The 19,497-nt window shown below is 50.7% G+C and overlaps 1 protein-coding gene across 2 annotated transcripts in view; it reads left to right on the top strand.

The window, feature by feature from the left end:
* Positions 1-19,245, top strand: part of MAPK4 (mitogen-activated protein kinase 4) — a gene marked incomplete at both ends in the record, with an annotated part of 61,822 nt that extends 42,577 nt beyond the window's left edge. The window contains 4 exons of one of the 2 annotated variants that reach the window (XM_080714486.1): positions 7,532-7,676; positions 11,317-11,478; positions 14,359-14,560; positions 18,549-19,245. In XM_080714486.1, coding sequence (XP_080570612.1) covers positions 7,532-7,676; positions 11,317-11,478; positions 14,359-14,560; positions 18,549-19,245 — 1,206 coding nt within the window. Of the gene's footprint in view, positions 1-7,531; positions 7,677-11,316; positions 11,479-14,358; positions 14,561-18,515 lie in introns of both variants that reach the window. The other variant, XM_080714485.1, reaches the window with a different exon arrangement.
* Between the last annotated feature and the right edge of the window lie 252 nt (positions 19,246-19,497).

The raw sequence follows: 19,497 nt of genomic DNA, 5'->3' as shown, positions 1-19,497 counted from the left end.
AACCCTCAGACCTGGGCATGGAGTTTTCTGTGTTCCCAAATCACCTTCCCAGGGATTCTCTTGTTCTAGAACTTAGCAGAAGACACTGCAACTTCCCAAATTCTCCTCTGCCTCACAGCTTCCAAAACACTTCAATAAACCTACTGCGGTGCCCGCGCGGACAAGGCACTCCCAGTGCAAGCGGCCCTCGCTGCAGCCCCGGGAAGTGGGGGGGGGGGTGCTGATGGCGGGCACCGTCCTGACACTGCACATCAAATGCTCTGTTCTCGGATGTAAACTCACAGAGAAACATAAATGGAAAACAACAGTAAAAGGAATTGGCAAAGCAGGAAGCAGGAATTCTTCCCAGGGAGCTTTGGGAGCTGCTGTTTCCTGTAGTTGTCCCGAAGGTGGAACAAAATCAAAAGCGCAAGGGCTGGGCGTGGTGGTGCACGCTTGTAATTCCAGCATTTGGGAGGCTGAGCAAGGAGGATCAGGATCTCAGACAGCCTCGGCTATTTGGTGAGGCCCTTTGCAACTCAGTGAGACTCTGTTTCAAAAATAAAAGACTAAAAAATAGGACTGGGGGTGTAGCTCGGAAGTAGAATGCCCTGGGTTTCATCCCCAACATGGCAAAAACAAACAAACAAACAAACGAGTTTGGTGCTTCAAAGAGTGTGAAGCTGCCAGCGGCTGAACTTAATGAGCACTTGCAGAAAATCCAGGGATTGCCAACAGATATTGTCAGGAAGATGGTCTGCTGATGTAGGTGACTCTGAAGAACTCCATGAAAGTAGCACCCCCCCCCCAGACACCAGGTCCCGCAGAGTTGCCTTAAATTAGCAGTGGATGCAAGGCTTAAAGCAATGGTCTTCAGCAATTCCCACGGAAAAGAAACCACTCTCCACAGTGCTACTGGAAGAAAACACCCCTTAACTTCCTAATGATTGCAGATAAGCACAATCTGCATTTTTTCTGCAATACTCTATGATCCTTAAAGTAGGCTCTAGACTCTGGTATTTAGAATTTATAGAATAACCCATGGTAAAACTAATTTTTAAAAAATATGTCATTCAAGAGTAACATTGCTATCATAAGCCTTATATAACAATATAACTTGTTTACATATATACATACATCCCTCAGGTCTGGTCAAAATACTTAGCGGTCTTTTTATTAGAAATAACTGGGAAATAGCTGGGCATGGTGGTGTACACTTGTAATCCCAGTACTTGGGAGACTGAGACAGGAGGATTGTAGGTTCACAGCCAGCCTCAGCTACTTAGTGAGCCCTCCACAACTTAAAGAGACCCTGTTTCAAAATAAAAAAATAGGGCTGGAGGCCAGGTGTGGTGGCGTACCCTTGTAATCCCAACATTAGAAAGGCTGAGACTGGAGGATCACGGCTTGCGGACAGCCTCAGCTACTTAGGGAGGCCCTTCGCAACTCAGTGAGACCCTGTTTCAAAAAGTTAAAAAGACTAAAATTTAGGACCAGGGGTGTAGCTCGGAGGTAGAATGCCCCTGGGTTCCATCCCCAATACTGCAAATAATAATAGTAATAATAATAATAATAATAATAGTAATAATAAGAAGAAGAAGAAGAAGAAGAAGAAGAAGAAGAAGAAGAAGAAGAAGAAGAAGAAGAAGAAGAAGAAGAAGGCTGGAGATGTAGGTCAAAGGTAGAATGCCCCTGGGTTACTGTAAAAAAAAAAAAAAGGAAGAAGAAAGAAAAAATAACTGAGAATGAAGGAAAGTATGTAATTTTACAATGTGCTGCATTTGCTGGTGTTATTTTTCTACAGAGAAGCAACAACTTTGCAGCAAAATAAGAAATGAATAAAAAATTTAACTTCTTCATTGAAAAACTAAAGGCCCCTTTGTGTTTTGTAAAGAGCTGGCGGAACAAGGAGCCATGGGGAAACAGAAGAAGATCTAGTAGTGGACACAGATGCAGCAGGTTCTTGGTTTTTCATTCAAAACTAAGGAAGATAAGGCTGGGTGTGGTGGCACGTGCTTATAATCCCAGTGCTTGGAGGCTGAGACAGGAGGATCACCAGGTTTAAAGCCAGCCTCAGCTACTGAGTGAGGCTCTCAGCAACTTAGTAAGACCCTGTTTCCAAATAAAATATAAAATAGGGCTGGGAGTATAGCCTGGAGGTAGGATAGCCTGTGGGTTCCATCCTAGTACCACCAAATAAAAAAATAAAAAAAAGTAAGAAGAGCCAGAAGGAACTGTCTTAGCTTGCATCATAGCTTTGTCCACAATTCTGGCCGGAAGATCATGAATGAAGTCATGTGAACATTATTCAAGGCAGGTGTTTCAGAAGGAATCCCTGCGTCCCCACTTTTCTCCAGCCCTAGACTCTGCAGAAAGATAGATTAATTCCAGAACATTCCATTCCATAGAAGACTGTTCATCTACGTATCAGAGAAAACCCCCTTAAGCTACCTCCCCTCCGGTTACTCTTGGCTTTACTCTTCCCCTGACAATCTCACCCTCTGGCTGGAAAAGAAAAGCAAGCCATTCTTTATTTATAACCCACCCATCCAGAAGTGAGGAATTTCTACGGGCAGTTTGGCTCAGCTCTGTGATTTCAGAATCAGTTAAATCCTAACAGACTACTGTGCACGCCGTGTGGGTGAACCTCAGAGGCGCTGCTAAGGGGAGGATGCAGGCCCCACAGGCTACACACTGTGGTTCCATTTGTATGTCATTCTATACAAAGTCAAAGCAGAAGCAGTGGTTGCAGGGGCTGGGGGTGTGCAGAGAGAGCGCGGGAAGTGTTGGAGGTGATGGGATTATGGAATATCGTGATGTGATGGTGGTGACATGGTTATTTGCTTTCACCAAAACCTACAGAACCAAGCCGGGCGTGGTGCCGCACGCTTATAATCCCAGCATTTGGGAGGCTGACGCCGGAGGATCGCAGTTGGCGGACAGCCTCAGCTACTTAGTGAGGCCCTCCGTAACTTAGTGAGACCCTGTTTCAAAATAAAGACTAAAAACTAGGGCAGGGGGTGTAGCTTGGAGGTCAAATGCCCCTGGGTTCCATCCCCAGATCCGAAAACAAAAAACAAAAACTTATAGAACCACCTCCTAAAAGAACAAGTTTCACTCTGTGAGTAGACCTCAGTAAACCTGGCCTTAAAAAAATAAACTACTGTCATAATTACACTGGCTGCTTATTTTTGGAACAAGATAAAACATGAGTATCAACTTATGTAAACTCCCTACCCATCTTTTACAGTGGGCATTGGAGCTGGCCATAAAGCCGAGTGTGTCCAAGCCCAGCGGTCCCTGCAGAAGGTGCCCACGTGGAAGGGGTCAGACCATCCGGAGTCGCGTTTCTCTATTAGAGTAATGTTACTCCGTTACTGACTCCTTCAGCCCCCCTCACTCACTCAGCAGTGTTTACTCACACTTCCTAGGAGGCACGCACCAGGCAGCAACACAGAAACATCTGTGGACGAAGATAAATGGTGCTGGGGGAGGGGGGGGGGTGAACGCCTGTAATCTCAGAGACTCCCCAGGCTCAGTCAGGAAGGTAACAAATTCGAGGTCAGCCTGGACCATTTAGCAAGCCCGGACCATTTAGCGAGCCCCTCTCTTAAAATAAAAAGGTTTGTGGATGGAGCTCAATGGTAGAGTGCCCCTAGGTTTGATCCCCAGTATCTAAAAAAAAAAAAAAAAAAAAAAAGGAATAACAATAAGAAGAAGAAAAGAGCTGGCCGTGAAGGTGCACACTTGTAATCCCAGAATTTTGGAGGCTGAGACATGAGACAGGAGGATCGCAGTTCACAGACAGCCTCAGCTACTTAGTGAGGCCCTTCGCAACTCAGTGAGACCCTGTTTCAAGATAAAGAATAAAATAGGACTGAGGGTGTAGCTCAGAGGTAGAATGCCCCTGGGTTCCATTCCCAGTACTGCAAAAATAAATAAATACATACATACATAAATACATAAATAAATACATAAATAAATAAATAGGTCTGTGGATGTAGCTCAATGCTAGAGTACCCCTAGGTTTGATCCACAGTACAAAAAAGAAGAAGAAGAAGAAGAAGAAGAAGAAGAAGAAGAAGAAGAAGAAGAAGAAGAAGAAGAAGAAGAAGAAGAAGAAGAAGAAGAAGAACAACAACAACAACAACAACAACAACAACAACAACAACAACATTAAGAAGAAGAAAATAGAGCTGCCGCCCAGGAGAAGCCATCATCTAGGACTCTTGGGGAAAGGGTGAGGTTGCAGATGTAAAGAAATAGTAACGAGGTCAAAGCTGGCTTGAGCATGTTAGCCAGCCAGGTAGGGCGATGAGTCTGAGGATATGAGGATATCCAGGAATTGTGCACATGCAAATACCCACCCGTAGAAGGAAAAGAGAGAGGAGAGGAAGTGAGGGAGGGGGGAGAGAGAGAGGGAGTGAAAGAGAGAGAGAGAGAGAGAGAGAGAGAGAGAGAGAGAGAGAGAGAGAGAGAAGACTCCTGAATCTGTAAGGTGGTCATTCTGACTGGATCACGGAGGACAGGGTTGGGGTGTGCTGTAATCATTTCCAGATAAGGGATGTGCTGAGAATAAAGAGGAAAACCCAATCCCATCAGTGCCCCTCTGATCTGCTCCTCACACATGTCATTGCTGTGACCCCAGCAGGTGTGGGGAGGGAAGAAGCCAGCATTCTGCAGAGGCCAGGTCTGGGCATCCTCTGATAGTGCCAGGTCCCGCAGACTGAGGGCTCTGTCCCATCAGACTGTCCCCACTTCCGACACCAGAAGCAAGTCTAGGGCTCCCAAACTTTGGAGCTACCACGTGAGGTTGCCACACCCACTTGGGTTTGACCAATTTGCTTAAGAGGTTTATTATGAAAGACATTACCAAAGCTACAGATGGACAGAGGTCAAGAGATGGAGAAAGGAGCGCAGCTCTTCGGTGCCCTCTCTGGGTGCGCAGTACTGTTAAAAACTTCCACAACTCGGCCGTCCAGAAGCTCTTTAAAAGCACCCTTGGGGTTTTAATGGTTATTGTACCAACATGACTGAAGCATTGATAACTATCTATAGAAAAGCGATCAGATTAGACAAAAAGGATCTGATCTAATGATAATAGATTGGCTAGGGAAACTCAGCCAGGCTATTTGTTCTGATTCCGGGGGGCTTCTAGCACAGTACCATACCTCCAGGGTATTGGGCAGGACCCTTCTGGAATGTGAAGGGTCTTATAACCTACTATCAACAAGGGTATCTCGGAGAATTTCTTTATAGCCATCTCCAAGATAGAGAAGTAGGGGAAATTAGAGTTTCTATGACCTGCCGTAAAGGAGAGAAATTTTAGTTTCGATGGCCTGCTTTGGGAAGGGAGTTATGAGCCAGGAACTATGGAAGAAACCCAAAATATACATTTATCATAATATCACAAGCATCTTCCCCTTTCCTCCTTTGTTCTGCAAGTTTGAAGCCCTGTTCTGAAGGAAATATGGTCCACTGAGTAGAGGTAAGCACTATCATAATTTGGGGCTCCTAACCAGGTACAGTGGCTCACACCTGGAATCCTGGTACTTGGGAGGCTGAGACAGGAGAATTGCAGGTTTGCAACCAGCCTTGGCAACCTTGTGAGGTCCTCTGAAACTTAGTAAGACCCTGTTTCAAAATAAAAAATAAAATAGGGCTGGGGGGTAAGCTCAGAGGTAGAGTGCCTCTGGGTTCAGTCCCCAGTACCACAAAATAATAATAATAATAATTAATAATAATAATAATAATGTGGGACTCTCAGGAAGTTTTAGACATTTAATAAACTTTTGTTCAACAAATTAAGAAGCTGAGCATGGTGCTGTACAACTGGAACCACAGTACTTGGGAGGCTAAGACAGGAGAATCGGAGGTTCAGCCAGACTCAGCAACTGAGAAAGGCCCTCAGCAGCTTGGTGAGAACCAGTTTTGAAATAAAAATAAAAGAGGGCTAGGAGTGTAATACCAGCATTTGGGAGGCTGAGACAAGAAGATTAGAGTTTGTGGTCAGCCTCAGCTACTTAGTGAGGCCATTTGCAACTCAGTGAGACCCTGTTTCAAAATAAAGAATAAAAATAAGGGCTGGGGGTGTAGCTCGGAGGTAGAATGCCCCTGGGTTCCATCCCCAGACCCGCAAAAAAAAAAAAAAAAAAAGAATAAAAAATAAGTCTGGAGGTATAGCCCAGAGGTAGAATGTCTCAAGTTCCAATCCCCCAGTACCACCCAAAAAAAAAAAAAAAAGAAGAAGTGGAAGGAGGAGGAGGAGGAGGAGGAGGAGGAGGAGGAAGAAGAAATTCAAATGCCAAACTGAGAAGCACAAAGCAAATCATATGACCATCCCCAGAACTAGAACATTTCGTTGGATCCCTCAATCTTTTTTTTTTTTTAATATGCCAATTGAAGCTTTTATTAGCTGGCCAGTGGCGGTACCCTCAGTCTAGAAATCTTACTGGAGAGGCGCCCCGACTGGCCTGAGGTAGGGGGTTTTAAGGGAGAAAAACACAAGGGGGTGAGCCATCTATTATGCTAAAATAAGCGGGTTTACAGAAGCAGCAACTTGCGGTTAGCTTATCAAGGTATGCGAGGTGTGTTCTTCTGGTCTGGTGCTGGGTGAGGCCTGGGCTCAACCCAACGTCAGACTGTTGGGAGATCCCTCAATGTTAACCTTCACTCCCACCGGGTCTATCTTAGGCCTTCGGGGAAATTACACCAGGAAATTCAAATGGGCATTTCTCAGACTTCACTGTTGGGCCACCTTTCTGAATGAGATAGTAAACAATGTCTAAGTTGCCTGTCTGTATTTTCCTATATGTGCTAAAATATATGTGCTGTCACCACACGCAATAGGGAGAGATTCTGTCCCAGTGCAGAAGTCACCAGGTGGCAGCCAAAACCAGCTAGAGCATCTATCTTCCAATAAAACGCTATGCAGGAGCCCCAGCATCCCCGGGGCCTACAGAAGCTGTGACCAATCTGTGGCTGAGGGCTGCTTCCATCCACCATTTACCTATATCCATTATAAAGATGGCTTTCCTGTTCTCGGCAAGGGCTTGGTGTCTAGCTTTTTGGCAGCATCAGTTACGATCATTGGCACCAAAGCTTCTGGCTCAATTTCAGATGCATGGCTACTGCTGAGATTCAGCCCCTGGACAAATGAAATTTCAGTGTCTCATCATTACGCTGTTGATGGTAGTAATGAACGTGAGCGTGGCTCCTATTTATCCATCTCCTTACCAGTGTGAGCAGACTTGTTATGCCTAATTACACTGAGCGGGGTGAGAAATCAATCCTTCTAAAATATTGATAATCCTGATTCTCTTTCCACAAAGGAAAAGCCTGGAGCTTTCCCAACTCAAGCCCTTGAGTCCCACAAACCAGCCCAGACACTCTAACTAGACCTCTTTTTGCCAATGCTCCTTCAAGGTCAGTGGGAAAGAAGCAAGAATGAAAGGGCCATGTTTCCATGAGATGGGGAACCGGGAGAGGCCTGGCAGGGAGCTATCTATCTGCAAAGAGCTGATCTGTGGACTGGGGCATTCTTGTCTTTCAGGGTTATCTGTCAGAGGGGCTGGTCACAAAGTGGTACCGCTCGCCACGACTGCTACTGTCCCCCAACAACTACACGAAAGCCATCGACATGTGGGCGGCCGGCTGCATCCTGGCTGAGATGCTCACGGGGAGGATGCTCTTCGCTGGTAAGTCGCTAATTCTGCTACCTGCCTCCTCTTCTGGGATTCGTCTACCAAAGGGAAGAAAACAAATGTTGATACCTGTACATGATAATCTTTGTTTTTATTTTTTTATTTTTTATTTTTTTGGGTAGTACTGGGGTTCCTGGAAGCCCTTCTACCTCCGGGCTACACTCCCAGACCTATTTTATATTTTTGAAACAGGGTCTCTTATGCCAGTACGGCTGTCTGGCTTCGAACCTGCGGGATCCTTCTGTCTCCGCCTCCTAAGCGCGGGGATGACAAGCATGTGCCACCATGCCCGGCCTTACATGATCTTTGACTGAAATGACTTCTTTGATTTTTTTCTGGCACTTCTTGAAGGCATTGTATTATGATTTCTGGCAAAAATATTACACAAACTAAAATTAATCTACTGAGCACAAAACGTTTGCAATTGAAGTAGCCATTTTGCTAGGGTGTGAATGCTAGTGTTCCCCTGATGTCATATGTGGGAATCCTGTCTTCATCTGCGCCTGCAATGTGTTGGTAGTAAGAGGTAGGTCTTTGGGGAGGTGAATGGAATTAATGTCCTTGCAAAGGGGCCCCAGAGAGCTCCCTCACCCCATCCGCCAAATAAGGATGTAGCAAGAATGCATAGTCTCTGAAGACAAGCCCTTCTCCAGACACTTAATCGAGGACACCTTGACCTTGGACTTCTTGGCCTCCAGAAGTGGAAGAAATTAATGTTTGATGTTTACAAGCCACTGGTCTATGGTATTTTATTATAGCAGCTCAAATGGACTAAGACATACTTATATTCAAACACATTGAGATTGACAGCTGAAAACACACACCTCACATTTCAGCCCCTTCCACGTCCCTCCCTGACTCAGTATCCACTGTCTGCAGCCACATGAGATGACCCATTACTTTCCTAATTCACCATAATTTTTGCTCACCTTGGCCCAAAACTCCCTTTTCTGCTTAGAAAACTCCTACCGATCCTTCAAAGCCCAGTTTGTGTCCTGACTTCTATGGCATCTTTCTTAACTCCTCGGCACTTGAGACCCCTTGGTGCTCCCATTATACCTCATTCTGATCCTCGGTCCCTCTCTCCTCGCTTGGGAGAGCGCTTCTGTCTTTGGTTGCTCTCTTGCATTTTCTCTCAGAGCTCATACTTCCTCCATCCCACAGAAGCCATCGCCACCCTGACCACAACCTGGCTCCGTTTTTTAATTCAATGGAACCCATTAGAGCCTCAGCTGTAGCTTTGGTCAGCAGTGGTCATCCTCCCCTCTTGATGCTTTCTGCTCCCTGGGCTGGCAGCCTCCTCCCTCGCTGGCCAGGCCTCGAAGTTGCATCTCACCCCACTGATTCTGCTTTTCTTTCCTGTACCTCTCCACTCATCTGATGTTTCCATGCTCAGCCGTAAATGCTGCCCTCTCTCACTTGCAGATTTCTGGGCCCCTGCACCTCAGCTAACTTTGCAGAAATGCTAGAGACCATCCTGATGGAAAGTTATGGTGACGCCCCGCAGCCTCTCATGCCGAACTGAGACTGGCATTTGGAGCCCCGAGGTCCTGTCCCCTTGCTGCAAGAGAGGCAGGGAGAGCTGTCACCTGGTGGTGTGGCCTTTGCCCAGGAAGGTCACTCTCTAATAGGGGAGGAGGGGAGCGAGCTCAACACAGCAACTGCCTCCCATGTTTTTAGGGGTGCCTTAGTAGACTCAGTGTTAACATTTCTCGCCCAAGTGACATCTCTCACCAAGGATCACCCAGAGATGATTAGGACATAAATCCTCCACATGGATTAATTTCATCAGCTTCTCTCAGGGAAAGCCTCTGTTCCCCAGCTCCCAGAACACCAGGGTTTATCAGATATCTACTGTAAGCTAGGGACCCTTACATGCCATCAGATTGGATTCATCACAGTGGTCATCCCAAGTGTGAATACTGATCCTCATTCCATAAGGGATGGGAAAGAGAGAACGTGGGAAGTCTGGGAGGCTGAGACAGGAGGATCGCAGTTCACAGGCAGCCTCAGCTACTTACCTTTGCAACTCAGTGAGACCCTGTTTCAAAATAAATAATAAAAAAATAGGGCTGGGGGTGTAGCTTAGAGGTAGAATGCCCCTGGGTTCCATCCCCAGTACCAAAAAGAAAAGAGAAAGGAAGGAAGGAAGATATGAAGGAAGGGAGGAAGGGAGGGGGAGAGAGAGAGAGAGAGAGAGAGAGAGAGAGAGAGAGAGAGAGAGAGAGAGAGAGAGAGAGGAAGGAAAGAGGAGAGTCATTATGCCTCTTGGGCCACTGGCCACCAAAGCCCTGTTTCCCGCCAGCCACATGGATGCTGGAGCCCACTAGCTGCCTTTGGCATCATGCTATTGATCCCTGGAAGGAGCAGAAAACTGTGAGGGGCGGGAGGTTCCTTCTCTGCCACTTACTCGTGTCATTGAAGAAGCAGCTTCAAGCTCAGGTCTGCGGTGGCTGATCTGTGCATCACAGAGGAGAGAGATCAGCGTCCATGAGCAAGGTCCCAACATTTCTGTCTGCAGCGCCATCTCCTGTTGACCTCATGGCCACTTGGCGGGTAGTCTGGTGTGCTCATTTGGAGAGTGGGTGCCCATAGGGGCTCCCAGAGTCCCTGAAATGACCCTTCATGCATGAGCCCACTGCAGGGAGGAGACAAAGGGACCCCTTCTCAAAGACCCTGATGCTGCAGGCCCTTGTTAGATGAGCATCCACAGCATCTGGGTACACTTAGTGCCCCACGGGGCATGGTGGGGAGACAGAGGACAGTGTCTAACCTAGGTCACCAGCTTCCAGAAGAAGCTGTGGGCACAGAAGGACCCTCTGCAGGTGGTGGTCAAAGTGGTTTCTTGAGCAAGGAGAGGTGCAGCTGAGGCTTCACCCTGGCAGAGGTAAGTGGCAAGACTACTCAGACTAAGAAGAAAAAATGGGATCCGAGGAGGACAGCAGGGAGACACGGTGGCCAGTGCCAGTAATGGCAGAGCTGGTGCTGCCCACGGTCAGTGGTCACCTTGGCAATGAGCTGAGTTGCTAAGACACACACAGACTGAAGCCTCATATGGACGAGAACTGTCATACTCATTCCCAGAATCCATTGCGATGCCCGGCATGTGCTCAATACACAATGACCGAATGCATGAATGAATGATGAATGAAGAGTGCTAGCTTTACCTGACCCACAACACACCTCGCATGGCCTGTCTGCCTCTCTCTACCCCAGAAGCAGAGACCGTGTGCTCAAGGTACATCCCAAACTCAATCAGCTATTCCTGATGGGGTTGTGGTTTTTTTTTTTTCTCTTGGGTCTTCTGGATGGAATCCTCCTAATTAGAAACCAAAGAGGCTCATCCCTAGCCTTAAAGCTGGTGCCTTCCCCAGCCTAGTAGGAAGGTGCACAGAGGCGGATGAGGACACTGGCAAGCCCTGGCCAGGCGGCTCCTATCGCTTTAGCGACTGCTGAGTCTACAGCGGACTGAACCATCACACAGCAAGTTGGTGGTAGAGTGAAAATGAGAACCTGGGTCCCCTCGCTCCCAACCCCTGCCTGTGTGGTCCTTCCCAGCTAGAGCTGCCTGGGGCTTCTACACACCAAAGCCGCTCGGGCCACACACTTGGACGGCTGCCGTTTACTTTCCCAGGGGCTCACGAGCTGGAGCAGATGCAGCTCATCCTGGAGACCATCCCTGTGATCCGGGAGGAGGACAAGGACGAGCTGCTCAGGGTGATGCCTTCCTTCGTCAACAGCACCTGGGAGGTGAAGAGGCCGCTGCGCAAGCTGCTCCCCGAAGTCAACAGTGAAGGTACTGACCCCGCGGGGCAGGGGCTGGCGCGCTTCCAAGGGCAGAGTATGGTCCCTGGACAGAGAATTCAAGGCCCTCTGGCAGTGGGCATTTGCCCTCGCTGCAGGGTGAGAATCCCTAATTTGAAAGTTCAAAATGCATCCTGTTCATGCTCAAAACGTTTCAAATTTGGGGTCCTTTTAGGTTTCTGGTCTTCAGATTAGGGATTCTCAACTGGTAAAGTCTACTCCAAACCCCAAAACAAATCTGACACACTACTGATTCCAAGCATTGTAGATAAGGATTCTCAACCTGTACTTCCAAACCAAAGGCTACTGGCCCGGGGTCTAGCACCCTTGAGATAGTTATTAATGGTCCTCCGAGTCCTACTCCATTTTTGCTCCCGCTCCCTTCTCTTCTTTCCTGCTTGCCTTCTTCCCTCTCTCCCTTCATCCCCCTTACACCCCACGGAAGGCATAGTATGGTGCCGAGAACAGGAACTTTCTCAGCTGGAGGACAGTTTCCAGTTCCCAGTGACTAGCTTTGTAGCCTCAGGCAAGTTAATCCCCCTGCTCTACACTGGAGCCTCACAGATCTGGAAAGAGGCCAAAGGGTCTGCCTGGCTGTGCCATCAGAGCCTCAGGGGACTCCATCTGGTGACAGCATCCCTCAGCAGCCCAGATGGCCACATCACATGACAGGTGCGAGATGAGGGAGGTCCTGAGACTGCACAGGGGTCCCATCTTCAGCTCTATTTATTATAAGAAGTAAATATACCCAAAGGGACAAATTAATGAGAAGGAAACCTGATATAGTAAACAGGTAAGAAGGATGCTCTGAACAGAGCAGGGGTGAGGGGCTCAGGGTCCTGCCCACCTGCCTCTCAATCCCCAGAGGTGCTCCTGGGAACCCTTCTAGAATACTTGGGTCTCCGAGGAGCCCAGTTAGAAATCTACTGGGCCATAGGAAGGTGATGTATTTTTCAGAAGCTTTGTTATATAAAAGTACAGCCTTAAGGAGCCAGGCATGGTGGGGCACACTTGTAATTCCAGCATTTGGGAGGCTGAAACAGGAAGATCGCAGTTCGCAGACAGCCTCAGCTACTTAGTGAGGCCCTTTGCAACTCAGTGAGACCCTGTTTCAAAATAAAGAATAAAAAATAGGGCTGGGGGTGTAGCTCGGAGGTAGAATGCCCCTGGGTTCCATCCCCAGCACCAAAAAAAAAAAAAAAAGTACAGCCTTAAGAACATCTGGGAAGGAAGAGTGGCTCTGCTCAGGACCCAGGCCTTCAGAAGGACTGAACATAGCCCTCAAGGTCACCTTGGCCCAGTGCTTCCAGCTGAAGCCAGGGGGAAAGAGGACAAACTCTTGGAGGAGGTTTGTATGGGTCAGACTTGAAGTGGCGTGCACACATCACTACCCCACACACCCCTGTCCCCAGTCACACAGCCACTTCACTGGGGGGGACTAGGGAGAGACAGGTCGAATGTGCTGATCTGGGGGGACCCCTGAGGGCAGAGCTGGCCCAGGGGTGGAAGTTAAAGGGGACAGATCTAGGTTTGACCGAAGAAAGCATTTCTTTTATTCCTGGGCTTCTGGTGGTTCTCAGCAAGGATGACAATGGTGGTGCTGTCTTGTCAAATGTTTGGAACTTTAATTCTGTGTGGTCACCTTGTCGAACAGTCCACTGTAACAGGTTGGGACAAAAGAGGGGCCAGAGGTCCAAAGAGGGAAAGACTTACCCAGGCTAAGAGCTGGGCCTGCCCTAGAGTGCCTGATCCTTTAAGTCCTGTTCATGAGACAGATCCTCTTCCAGGTCTGCACACCCAGTAACCCCTCTGGGCATCCAGGAGTGCTCAGAGATACCACTGATTACCTCATCTGTCATCCTAGGGTTACGCAGCCACACTGTCCTCCTGGGAGGCTAGTGACCTTCCGAATCCATTGATTTCCTGAATCATTGATGATTGTTCTGCAAAGAGAGCCAGGGCTGGTGTGCGGGGCAGGGAGGGGCAGGCAGCCCAGGCTTGGAGCTCGGCTCCATTTCCCCGTTGCCAGGAATGACCAAGTCAGGGTGTAAATGGAACCTGCAGAGCCTCCAGCACTGGGAAGGACTGCAGACCTCCAGGCCAGGCCTTGCCCTGAGCTGACCAGGGCAGAGGGGCCACTGCCCTGCTCAGGAGAAAGAGCAACAGCACCTGTGTTCAGGGCTGCTCGACAGCCAGCATGCCTGCCCTCTTACACCCTGGCGGCTGCTGAACCTTGCTACACTTCCATGCTGATTGGCAAACAGCCACTGCACAAGGCTCTGAGTATCCCTTCACCAGGCTCCCACAGTCCAGAACTCCCCTGACCCAGCCACTGGAGGGCCCTGCCGCACAGCAGGGAGCTGCAGCCTACTTGTTCAATATTTTGAATATCCATCAAGCCACCACATTGGTCAAACTTCCAGGAGCCACATAGGGTGCAAAGGGCCCTGGCTTTGGATAGACCCTGTACCTCGCTCAGCTGCACATTCGCACATTGGCCTTGCTCAGCAAGCCCTCCCCTGCAGGCTCCTGGGCCCCACCCCAGTAGCCCTCAGCACCAAGCAAAGGGAATGGGTGACTGTCCCAGTTTCCCTGCCCCTGAAGAGTACCCCCTTGTCCTGGCTGCTCCCCCATTTCCCATACCCGTCCTTGAGGGATCCCCCCACACCAGAGGAACTGGCTGCCCCCAGACCCTAGCTCTGGAGAAGCTCTGCCCCAGGCAGGCTCTAGTTTTCACCTCCTCCAATCAGAATGAGACCTCATCCCTCTGGGTCTCTATTTCATTCATTTGCAAAGTCACCACACTGCGGGGCTCCTTCTGAGTTTGGCAGGAGCGACATATAACTTCCATGTCCATCTTTGCTCCCCACAGCCATCGACTTTCTGGAGAAGATCCTGACCTTCAACCCCATGGATCGCCTGACAGCCGAGATGGGGCTGCAGCACCCCTACATGAGCCCATACTCCTGTCCAGAGGACGAGCCCACCTCGCAACACCCCTTCCGTATCGAGGATGAGATCGATGACATCGTGCTCATGGCTGCCAGCCAGAGCCAGCTCTCCAACTGGGACAGGTGCGGTTCCAGGGCCCCCGGTGTCTAGAGCCACATTCCCTTCTCCTCCCATTTCTGTTTTGTCTCTGATCCTCCGTGACCTTCCCTCTGTCTCCCAGGTTGAGTCATCCATTGGGTGCCTTCCCAAGCTTAGCGCCCTGCCTTTCCCGGGGCCCCAGATGCTCCCAGCAAATGACCAAGTGTGTGTTGCACGCACGGATCAGGGGCCTGCCTGTGTGTAACAGCCACCCCCAGTGCTCCTCGGTACCGAGTCTACTGAACACGAGGCTCAGTACATACCGTGGCCAGGCATCCAGCGATACCCACCGTAGGGTCTCCCCTCCAGTGGGCTGGGAGTTTGCCCTTGAGAAGCCAACCGCAATCCAAGGCGAGAAAACAATGGAGGACTTCCCATGAAGACACACTCTCACTTACGCATCATTGTCTCTCCTGAGAGTGCCATTAAGACAGGCTGGGGTATTATCATCTTCGCCCACAAGGAAGCTATGGTTCATACAGGCTAGGAGATTGGCATCCTATCACACAGCTAATGCGTGTCGGGCCCTCCCTAAGCTGCATCCACACCAGGTACCGTGAAGCAATCGTAGACCTCTTTCCTGCGAAACTGGGCTTGGCCTCAGGATCCTTGACAAGTGTCCCCTAAAACTACTACCAATGCATTGGTGTTGGGTAGAAGATATATATATATATTTAATTTTTTTTTTTTTTGGAAGGGCCCTGGGAATTGAACCCAGGGGCATTTTACCTCCGAGCTATACTCCCTGGCCTGAATTTTTATTCTTTGTTTTGAAACAGGGTCTCACTAAGTTTCAGAGGGCCTCACTAAGTAGCTGGGGTTGGCTGCGAACTGCGAGCCTCCTGTCTCAGCCTCCCAAGTACTGGGATTACAAGTGTGCGCCACCGTGCCTGGCTTAGGAGATACATTTTTGAACAATTTCTGCCGGGGCACAGAAGGATCTCCTAGATCCTTTCCTGTCCTAACGTTCTTAGTTCAGGCAGCTACATGTTTGGGCATCACCATCTGCTCACTGGAGGCTGTGCCCGGAGCTGCTCAGTTTAGAAACAGCAATGAAGGGCTGAGCGGCTACGACTTCTGAGGGGGCCTCACTGGGAGCCCCGCTGCCATGGGAATGTGACAGCTAGTTATGTAAGTGACAGATGAGCAAGTCCTCCATTTTAGTCATTTGACAGATGATGGCTTTCAGATTACGGAGGCGCCGGGGGAGGGCCAGGGCAACGTTGCTATTTTGGGATAGCTTTGCTGGTGTGTTGTTGTTGTCGATCGTTGTTTTCAAGTGTTGCCAGCAAATAGAGATAAATGAAGACTCTCTCTTCTGCCACCCCCATGCTGGGCCTGCCCTGAGTAGTGATCCCTGCAGCCGCTCCCCCTCTGATCCACAGAATCTGGGGGCACAGAGCGTTGGCTTATCGAGTTTCGCCTACACTCCTGGTGCCTGTGGCCTTGGATGGGGGCCAGGGAAGCTGTAACAGGCTTCCTTTGATCGCTGTTCATTCACTCTGCCCAACACTAACCCGGGCACACCTCTGCCCCCAGACTTCTCCATCTGCGTGAAGAGCGAGGATAACATGACAGGTGCCTCCCTCCAGGCCCTGTTGCTATGGCGCTGCTCCTCCTCTTGGATGCTGGTGGTCTCACTTATATAGCTACGGTGATGATGCTGAGTCTGCAGGCTTGCTGTGAAGACTATAGATAATGTGGGTGGGCACTTGCCACATAGCAGCTGAAGGTTCGCACACTTCCTGCCAGAAAGCTCTGTCATTTCCCGGCCACTCAAGGGAAGAAGCCTGCTGAGGTCCAGGAGCTCGTCCTGCCCAAACAGCACCATCAGGAGGTGGGCAGTACTGAGGCCCTCCCAGGCCTCTCTAACCACGCTCCCCATGGACTGCAGCTGCCCAGCCCGCCCTTTGCACAGCCGCCCGCCTGTCCTTGGCTGGTCTAATTGTCCTGAATGGTGTGAGCTAAAGCACCAGGCCGCCTGCTCAGGAAGCAGATGGCCAGCGGCTGCTGCCTCCTCTGTGCCCCCTGCCTCCCCCGCCCACCCTGGCTCTGCACAGAGCACCTGGCACAGGGGGCAGGGCTCGGCCAGAGCTGCCCCCGCCTGCTTGCACATCTGCCCTTCATTTGCTCTTGGCTGTCTGACTTCACTCTCCGTGGCTGCAGGGAAGTTGAGTTGGCTGAGAGCAGAGTTCCCAAGATCTCTGACACTACCCATAGTGCCTGAGATCTTTCTGTAGGCCCCACCTGCGCTACATCAATGCAGGGTGCTGCAGGACACCTGTCCAGGCCCAGAAGGGCAGAGGTCCTCAGCCCTGTGCTTTAGAACCCCCCGGGGGAGGTCTTACAAGCATGCTGAAGCAGGACCCCCCCACACTAGACCTACTGAACCACAACTGGGAAAGGGGACAGTGTGGCAGGCCTGGTACTTAATTTTTCATTCTCCCATGTGATTCTAACCAGAGCAAGGACTGAGAAAGAATTCATAATGTCCTTGCTACTCAAAGTGTGGTCCAGGGAGCAGCAGCATCTGGGCGCCTGGTAGAAATGTCCCAGGCTCGCCTCAGACCTATTCCAGCAGTTGCGTGTGTACAAGATACCTGGGTGATTCCTGCGAGCATCAAAGCGTGGAAAAGCCAGGTGTGGTGGCGCACGCTTGTAATCCCAGCACTTGCGAGACTGAGACAGGAGGATCGCAGTTCGAGGACAGCCTCAGCTACTTAGCGAGGCCTTTTGCAACTCAGTGAGACCTGTTTCAAGATGAACTCAAGGGGTGTAACTCAGAGGTAGAATGCCCCTGGGTTCCATCCCCAGTACTGAAAAGAAAAAAAAAAAGCTAGAAAAAAAAAATTTCTTGCAGCCAGGTGCACCTGCAATGCCAGCTACTCGAAAGGCTAAGGCAGGAGGATTTCAAGTTCGAGGCCAGCTTGGGTAACTTAGTGAGATTCCTGTCTCAAAACAAAATGTTAAAAAAAGGCTAAGGATGAGCCGGGGGTAGTGGCGCACGCTTGTAATCCCAGCACTTGGGAGGGTGAAACAGGAGGATCGCACAGATTCGAAGCCAGCTTCAGCTACTTAGTGTGGCTCTCAGCAACTTAGTGAGACCCTGTTTCCAAATAAAGTATAAAATAGGTCTGGGAGGATAGCCCAGGGTAGAAAAGCCTCTAGGTTTCACCCCTAGTACCACAAAAAAAAAAAAAAAAAAAGCTTGTAGAGCATTACATAGATGAGTGCCCTTGGACAGTGCCCTGAGGACAGGGGCTGTTTTGTTCTTAGCCATATTCCCTAATGCCTCCCAGAGTTGGGGCTCAAGGAATATTTTGCTGGGCTTTGAGTGAATAGAAAAGAACACAGAGCCGGGCGTGATGGTGCACACTTGTAATCCCAGCATTCCGGAGGCTGAGACCATAGAATCGTGGTTCCCGGACAGCCTCAGCTAGTGAGTTGCCCTCCGCAACTCAGTGAGACCAGGTTTCAAAATAAAGAATAAAAAATAGGGCAGGGGATGTAGCTTGGAGGTCAAATGCCCCTGAGTTCCATCCCCAGACCCGCAAAAAAAAAACCAGGATTAAGCTGAACAACCAGGGCCCCTCACTGTGCCGTGTGTGTGTGTGTGTTTTGCTGGGCATACCTCCAAGCTACCCCCAACCCCCGTATTATTATTGTTTTTAACAATTTCTCACTAGGTTCCTGAGAGTCTCCGTACATTGCTGTCCTCCATCCTGAGATCCTCCTGTCTCAGCCTCTCAAGTAGTGGGACTACAGGGCTTCCGCCACCACCATGCCGGCCTCCGGGCTCATTTTCAGTTGCACGGCCCCCTCCCACCTCCATGGGTGGGGGACGCTGAAGCAGGAGGGTCTGGGAAGGAATGGGAAGCAGAATTTGAGTGGCAGGCGGGGGTTGGGGCCATGACTCCGCCCCTGAAGCCATCCCTCCAGGATGCCCATCACCATCCCCTTTGCACCTTGCAGGTACCCGGTGAGTCTGTCATCGGACCTGGATTGGCGGCCCGACCGGTGCCAGGACGCCAGCGAGGTGCAGCGCGACCCGCGCGCGGGCTCGGCGCCGCTGGCGGAGGACGTGCAGGTGGACCCGCGCAAGGACTCGCAGAGCAGCTCGGAGCGCTTCCTGGAGCAGTCGCACTCGTCCATGGAGCGCGCCTTCGAGGCTGACTACGGCCGCTCCTGCGACTACAAGGTGGGCTCGCCGTCCTACCTGGACAAGCTGCTGTGGCGAGACAGCAAGCCGCACCACTACTCGGAGCCCAAGCTCATCCTGGACCTGTCGCACTGGAAGCAGGCGGCGGGCGCGCCCCCCACGGCCGCGGGGGCGCCCGACGCGGGGGCGCGCGAGGACGAGCCGGCCAGCCTCTTCCTGGAGATCGCCCAGTGGGTCAAGAGCACGCAGGGCGCCCCCGAGCGCGCCAGCCCGCCCCCCGACGGCCCCGAGCGCCGCCTGTCCTCCTCTCCCCCCTGCCGCCAGATCCCGGCCGACGGGGGCGCCAGCCCCCAATTCGACCTGGACGTGTTCATCTCCCGTGCCCTGAAGCTCTGCACCAAGCCCGAGGACCTGCCGGAAAATAAACTGGGCGACCTCAATGGCGCGTGCATCTCCGAGCACCCTGGCGACCTCGTGCAGACGGAGGCTTTCTCCAAAGAAAGGTGGTGAGGCCAAAGGGGGCGCTCTAGGCCGACGGAGAGGGAGGCCCCGCAGAAAGCCGGGCCTGGCCCGGGGAGGCCACCTCCGGGCCCTCTCCGCCGCATCTTCCGCCCCTCTCTGCTGCCTTGGGGTTAGCAGAGCACATGAAGGATCCGAGGAGCGAGAGGAATGTCCATTTCTTAAACTGCCTTAATAACTAGCCTTTAACCTCTGGGAGAGGGTTTGAACAGGAGCCTGGCTGGGAGTGACCACTTTCCCAGC

Source organism: Muscardinus avellanarius (assembly GCF_963383645.1).
Source record: "Muscardinus avellanarius genome assembly, chromosome: 17".
NCBI lineage: Eukaryota > Metazoa > Chordata > Mammalia > Rodentia > Gliridae > Muscardinus > Muscardinus avellanarius.
Note: the sequence above shows the minus strand (reverse complement) of the source record. Positions and strands in the feature narration are given on the sequence as shown.